At 41.4% G+C, this 6,612-nt stretch overlaps 1 protein-coding gene and 1 long non-coding RNA gene across 2 annotated transcripts; one reads left to right on the top strand and one right to left on the bottom strand.

The window, feature by feature from the left end:
• Nucleotides 1-177: 177 nt before the first annotated feature.
• On the bottom strand, nucleotides 178-3,446 carry LOC127609291 (uncharacterized). The gene is made up of 2 exons (XR_007964511.1): nucleotides 2,794-3,446; nucleotides 178-1,711 (listed from the first exon to the last, which is right to left on the bottom strand). It is a non-coding gene; the product is annotated as an uncharacterized LOC127609291 (long non-coding RNA).
• Nucleotides 1,438-6,348, top strand: linc.pou2af1 (lnc RNA pou2af1). The gene is made up of 5 exons (XM_052079088.1): nucleotides 1,438-1,658; nucleotides 3,446-3,546; nucleotides 3,771-3,826; nucleotides 4,669-4,978; nucleotides 5,805-6,348. Exons 1-5 carry the CDS (start codon nucleotides 1,652-1,654, stop codon nucleotides 6,150-6,152), a joined length of 822 nt encoding a protein of 273 aa, XP_051935048.1. The 5' UTR covers nucleotides 1,438-1,651; the 3' UTR covers nucleotides 6,153-6,348.
• Nucleotides 6,349-6,612: the final 264 nt, after the last annotated feature.

The following is a 6,612-nucleotide window of genomic DNA, read 5'->3' as shown; positions in this document are numbered from 1 at the left end:
TATTTGCAGCAGCGTTATTTGTGCTATAATTTAATCTGAAGCCAAGTAGAAAACATACCTGTTCAAATTCAAATGCAGGCTCATGTTTATACCTTTAATATTTGTTCCATATTTTATAATATTTGTTGTTGGTGATTTGGACCTGCTGGAGGAATACAATATGAAGCGTCATCAAAATGTAATTTCAAATGTCGTTTCATTAAATAAAAAAGGGTGGATTAAAACAGGGAAAAGGGATTTTTGTATCTGAGTAGGGGTTCGAGGAAAGACGACGTTCTCATTTTTGAACAGCAAGGGGCGACATTACATAGCCTGAGAGAGAGAGAGAGAGAGAGAGGTTTGAGCAAGAAACGTACAGTACTGTGCATTAGATAAGTGAAATACCGCAAAAAACTAACCTAAAATAAAAACATGCATGAGGAAAAGTACGAAATATAAAAACAAGACAGACTATAAAACATAGCCCTTATAAATGAAATCCCAAAACAGTATTTTAAGCACAAAGTGTGAACACCTATTGATTTCCTCTGCAATATATGACAGTATTGACAATAATTAACTACTACTCTTAATGGTGACCCTAAAAACGGAATCAAAATCTCAAACTTGCCTTGAATGCTATTGCCACATTATTGTAGCCATATCGATCTGATGAAAATGGCCGTTTGTCTATACGAGCCGTTTGTTCAACATGACTGAGCAAAAGTATGGCACAATGTATACATTTTAGTAGACGATATTATAACAACTCCAGTTTGCAAAACCCAAAAGTGCATAACAGCAAACGAGCCAATACAGAATGAAACAAGTGAATTTAGACTATGAGTCAACATGGTGTCCTTTATTTGTATTGAAAAAAATCGTTTTACTAGTTAGGAGCAATAACGAATAAAGAGAATAAAACGTTTTATTTTGTTTAAATACAGAGTCCAATTGAATCTGAACCCCTTCAGACGTCATAATTGGACCCGTTTCTGCTCTTTCTGCACTTGCTGAAGGCCCGCGCATCCAAAGATGGCTACAGCCCTTTGCCACGCCCACCCGAGTCCCACTTTTCTCCTCTTTTTTCATTATAAAAGCATTAAATGTGTCCGATCGCGGTATTGACGCGCGGGGCGAGCCCTGCCAATATGTGATGATCGATTAAAGTGAGGTTGCGGTGTTTCAGTTGCGCAGAAGACGCACGGTTGCCCTCCTGCTTAATGAGGGGGTGTGCTGCTGTCATCTTTCAAAAGGAGGATAAATGAGTGGAAATGTGATTTATTTTCGATCCAAATGTAAAATAAAGTGATCATCTATTAAAGATGTACATATAGAATGCACCAATGTAGTGTATTTTGCCGAAAAATCGATATAACTCCGTTGCCTCTGAATATTCAAATCGAAAGTAACGCGCAATCAAATCATTGTCAAATCATTGAGTTCTAAGGGTTTTAAATAGTAGGCATGGAGGGAGAAAATCCCAAACTAATATGTTCCCAGCTGCATTACAATATTGTTGTATGCTCTGAGGCTGCTCTAAGAGATTTGGGTTGGTATTTTTGGAGACTTTTGTACAATTTTCGTTCTTGGTCATTGTGCTGAGGCAGAAAGGGACATTGAGGAGCCCCACGGGTCTTGATCAGGGAAACTTCTCATCTTCTCTGTCGTCATGTCTGGTGAGTTTCGAGAAGGATTTTCAACAAGTCCAATCCACTTGTAGCTTTTTCTCCTGATAAATAACATCAACAACAACAAAAAGAGAACATAAGTCATGCTTGAATTGTTAACTAAAGCACTAATTGAACCATGCGGAGAACATGTGTTTTCCCCTTTCACTTCGCGGCCGCAAATTTCGTTCAAAGTTGGATATATTGTCAGCTTAACAAAAGATGACAAATATTTACTATTTGATACCACCTTGTTCTTAGCTCATCAGGGGAGTCCCTTTTCATTCAAATTCACCTGTCCCTCTCACTAACCGTACTGTGCGATGCATGACTATTTTTTTCCATGACGTGTTAATTTGCGTTTTCACAGCACACATGATATTCATTTTATCCAACAACCATTAGCACAAAATAAATAAATAAAAGTAACATTTGGACAGTTTTCTTTGTCTTATGCAAGCTGACTTTGCGGAACAGGGAGTTATGACTAACGTGTTTCAGTGGGATGTGTCTGCCGTGCAATTTTTTGGCCCTCTCTTTGCCACGTTTAAGACAAATCATAGACTAGCATTTAGATGTATGAATATTTATCAGATGGCGTGCCTCGTTATCGGGTTCGTGCCTTATCAAATTGGCATTCCCGAGTATTCCGAGCCTTTCGGCGAAAATCCCACGCACTGATGCAAACGCTTTCCATTGTATCTTTATTCTCATTCAGAGGATTTTTTCCCCGACACATAGGTTGATTATTTCAACCGTGCAGAAGGTCGATTTTAATACGTAACAGAGATCGGCGAGAGCAATTTGACTCTACGCGCAGCCCAGACGTCGCCCTTACACAGAATCGATAAATTCACAACATTCCTACTGAATCCTCAAAGTTTTCGCGCTCTAAAGTTGCGTTTGCACGCAAACGTAAACGTTTACAGTGATTTTTGACACATCAAAGGAGTTCATTCATCCGACCGGTATACAGGACTTTTTTTTTCCCTCTCCCATTAATTTGACTGTATTTTACGTGGACTTAATATCGACTATCCCAACCGACCAACAACCACATTTTCACTTTAGATCAATGTCGGTCATAGCAATCTATTACACGTGAGAAATGTACAAGTTCAGTCGCATATTTTCTACATCTTACCGGAGTGTTCTGGTTTGGGTGGGGTGGTTGGAAGAGCGCGTCAAGCAGATCCACAGTTTAGAGAGGAAGCTTTCGCTCGCTCCGTGGTGGGAAGTTTCACGCCTAATTGCTGGAAGGGGCGCGTTGATCGGGGAAGAGTGCACAGGCTCACCCAGGTCAAGGAAACAGGCAATGAGTTATGGAGCGATTATGTGCGCTTTTACGCGTACTGTATTTACCTCACGCTTAAAAAACAGGGGGAACTTGGAGCATAAAGAACAGAAAATACGCGTAAAGGCATTTCTTTTTAATTTCTTTTTTTTTAAATCATTGCATACTTAAAATACGTGCATGTTTCCCATATACCTTCAAGACACAGGACAGTATATTATCACGTGGTTGTTCTTTGTGTGTGTGTGTGTGTGGGGGGGGGGGGGGGTTCATGAGAGTAAAATAAACCAGAAACTAATAAATATTTCATTCTTATCCAGAGAGAAAAACATTAGGGACTCGAATGAATAGGATTCTGGGGAGGGGGCGCAGGCGTCGTGTTGTTGGGGTAAGGGAGGCTGGGAGACGAGTGGGTGATATTTTATCGTCCATTATTTGGTAAACAGGAGTGGCATGACCCCCCCCCCCCTTGACCCCCTCCCAACTCCCATCAACCCTGCAGATAAACCACGGGTGTACCAAGGAGTGAGAGTGAAGACCACAGTCAAAGAACTCCTGCAGAGGCACCGAGCCCGCGAGGCCAACCGTAAAAAAGTCAAAACGGTAATTCCACTCTCAGCACATACTCGTCACGCAACTGTATTGCCTGTAATCTAAATCATGGGGAGAACATATAAACTTTACATGTAAATAAAAGAGTGTTCTCCCCTCAAAATACACCCAAACACACTGCCACATGTTGCCTAATGCAAGCAGCACATGAAACATGTAAAAAAAAATCGGCCATTGCCCCATGTTTAAATATTGCTTTTCTCTCTGACATTCAGATACCTCAAGACTGCTTGGATCTTCAGGGTTTATGTGCGTCGCCTTTTTCAAGTAAGTCTACACAGCAGTTTCGAAACTTTGCATATGACGAAGAACCAACACAAGAATGCAATGGCAAAGCGCTCTGCATGCAGATTACGAATGACTCAAATTAAACGTCTGAAAAATCTTTGAATTCCGTGGCGACCAAGGACTGAGCCCCAAAACCAAATATACTCACATAAAACGGCATGCAGATCATTGCAACATTTGACAACACAATTGGAAGTGCGCAGGGCTCCTATTTATAAACGTTTGTGTCCGTTGGTGATGTTGTGACATCACTCTCTTAAATTACGGACCCATTTAAAGGTCCTCCTGGATTTTTTATTGAAGCTCTTAAAACTGTCAAAAAAGAGATGGGAAAGACTTCTGGGCCCAGGCACTCAGATGGTTATTGGAAATGTAAAAGTCTCTAAAGCTATAAATTAAAGCATTTTGCATTTACCGCACCCGGCTGGAGGGATTCGTTCCAAGCTATTTTTGATGACGTTTTAACCCTTTGAAGAGCACCAGTGCTCTTGCACTCCAGCTCTTCTTTGTATTCTGATGAGAAGATGTTCACTCTACCCACCAATTCATTTTTCTAATCTGTTTATCCTCACGAGGGTCGCGGGGCGTGCTGAAGCCTGTCCCATCTATCTTCAGGCAGTAGAGGCGGGATACACCCTGCGAACTGATTGCCAGACAAACCCACCAATTAGATGATCTTAATTGTTAGACTTTAAGGGGGTGGAGGACTGAGTTGGTGTGGCCATTCATTTGGACGATTGTTTCGCGATGGACTGGGGGGCATTTTTTTGTAATCACCACTTATTTATTTATTTAAGTATTTATTTATAAATTTAATCCAGGTAGCTATGTGGATCCCCCCACCACACCCAATGTGGACCCCGTCACTTGTGGCTCTGCGGCGGTGCAGCCGCGTCCCGCCTCCTTCATTGTACCCGACAAAGGGTGCAGCATCCAGGCAACGGAGAGCGGCTTTCCGTGCAGCCAGCAGCCGTTTGGGGACATGATGGTGCCTCCTGACTGCTTCAGTGGAAACAACATCCCAAACAACAGCGATTGTTGCTACAACAACATCTCCATGCCACTCCCTCCTTCTTTGCCGCTGCCCTGGAGCCACGGCCTTCCCTTGGACTCAGACAACTATGGCCACGGGCTGGTAGGTTTGCACACTAGCAGCCTTTAAAAAAGTGTTGTTCGTCCTAAAAAAACCGTACAATTGTCTGGGAGTATTAGTAATTATTTTTAATACAATTTAGACTACCACAGTGTTCCAAAGGGCTCAAGAATTTGTCTTTTTAAACAATCCACGGACAATATAAAAGAAGATAAGCACCGCAAGACCAGTTAAATTTACGCGTCATAAGTACTACAGGTCCCAGAATGCACCGCGCCAATGTAAAAGAATGTGGATCCACACGATCGCCGTCACACTCGCGACAGAAGGTTGTACAGTATTCCCAGAGGTAACTCACACTTCTCTGCTGGCAACTACCCGAGGCAGCACAATTAATTTGATGAACGAAATAAAGCGCAGATTTGAAACATATTTGTGTGCGTGTGTAATTGTCAGACGATATCATTATTGGCCCCATCATGGTGACCGATGCTTGAGAACATTACAGCCATTCAAAAAGGTCCAACCTAAAACGTAAATAGATTGAGAGTTATTTAGCCACATTAATAGACCATCTAATCAATTTTAGGAAATAAAAACGGTTTTGTAACCTGTCATCTCATTGAATGGTGGTTTAAAAAGGAAATGAGCGACTGTACTACCAAACCATTTGTTACTTTGCAATTATCATGTTCGTTTTTGTGGTTTTGAACAAAGCCCTCGATTATTGTTGCAAAAAAGGTGTAATATTTTTGAACCACTAAACGTTTGATTTTCCCGATTAGAAAATTAAACATTTCAGTTTATCAGATACATTGGTATGAAAGCTGGACTGCTGGATTCACAAAAGTGAAATGATCTGTTTTAGGTCCCCTGCTCCTCACCAGAGTCACTGAAGCTGTGCAGCCCAGCCGATCACAATAGTTACTCGCCACAGGATTCTTTCTCCTCTTCCTCTTCCTCTTGCATCGACTCGCCCACCAGGATGGAGTGCAACGTCATTAGCTACTCCACAGAGAACTACCACAACCAGAACTGCACCCTTCAGGACAGTGACTGCATGCCTCAGTGCTGGGCCAACCTGCAGGAGAGCATCTGCGCTCCTGAATACTCCCCCTACTACCCTCCCACAGATTATACTTACCCCTGCCTCATGGAGGATTATTTCAAGAGCAATTTAGCGTTGGGCACTGAAATGTGTTATAATGTATTATGATGGTGTGTTCAATTCTTTTCAAGCGCTCAACAAGGAAACCGTTTGTGCGTGTCTTTAAGCAAGGGTGGAGTGGATATGATGAATGGATATTGGATGGATGAAGTGGCTGAGTTTATCAGGCCTTTTCTTTCTTTTTTTTACTCAGATTTATTTTCATACCCATAACAAATCTGTTTTTAATAAAATATTAAAACACTCTCAGTTTGAGCTCCCAATTATCCTATACATATTCACAGACACGCAAATGGAAGTTTTCAAGTGTAACAATGTGGGATATGATCTTTATAAATTCCTAGGTGCTCATGGATAAATCTAGTGCTTGGGTACTGATACAGAATTAACATCATAGTTATTATACATAGCAAATTCTATGTATAATCTGGATCTACAGGTACAATTTGTGTATCCATCCTTCCATTTTCGATACCATTTGTTTTCTTAGCGTTGCAGGACAACTCAG

This window comes from Hippocampus zosterae, chromosome 10 (genome assembly GCF_025434085.1).
Source record: "Hippocampus zosterae strain Florida chromosome 10, ASM2543408v3, whole genome shotgun sequence".
In the NCBI taxonomy this organism is placed as follows: domain Eukaryota; kingdom Metazoa; phylum Chordata; class Actinopteri; order Syngnathiformes; family Syngnathidae; genus Hippocampus; species Hippocampus zosterae.
Note: the sequence above shows the minus strand (reverse complement) of the source record. Positions and strands in the feature narration are given on the sequence as shown.

Coding starts and splice junctions, on each gene's coding strand:
- linc.pou2af1 (XM_052079088.1), top strand. Junction 3,547..3,770: donor ACCGTAAAAAAGTCAAAACG/GTAATTCCACTC, acceptor TCTGACATTCAG/ATACCTCAAGACTGCTTGGA. Junction 3,827..4,668: donor GCGTCGCCTTTTTCAAGTAA/GTCTACACAGCA, acceptor TAATCCAGGTAG/CTATGTGGATCCCCCCACCA.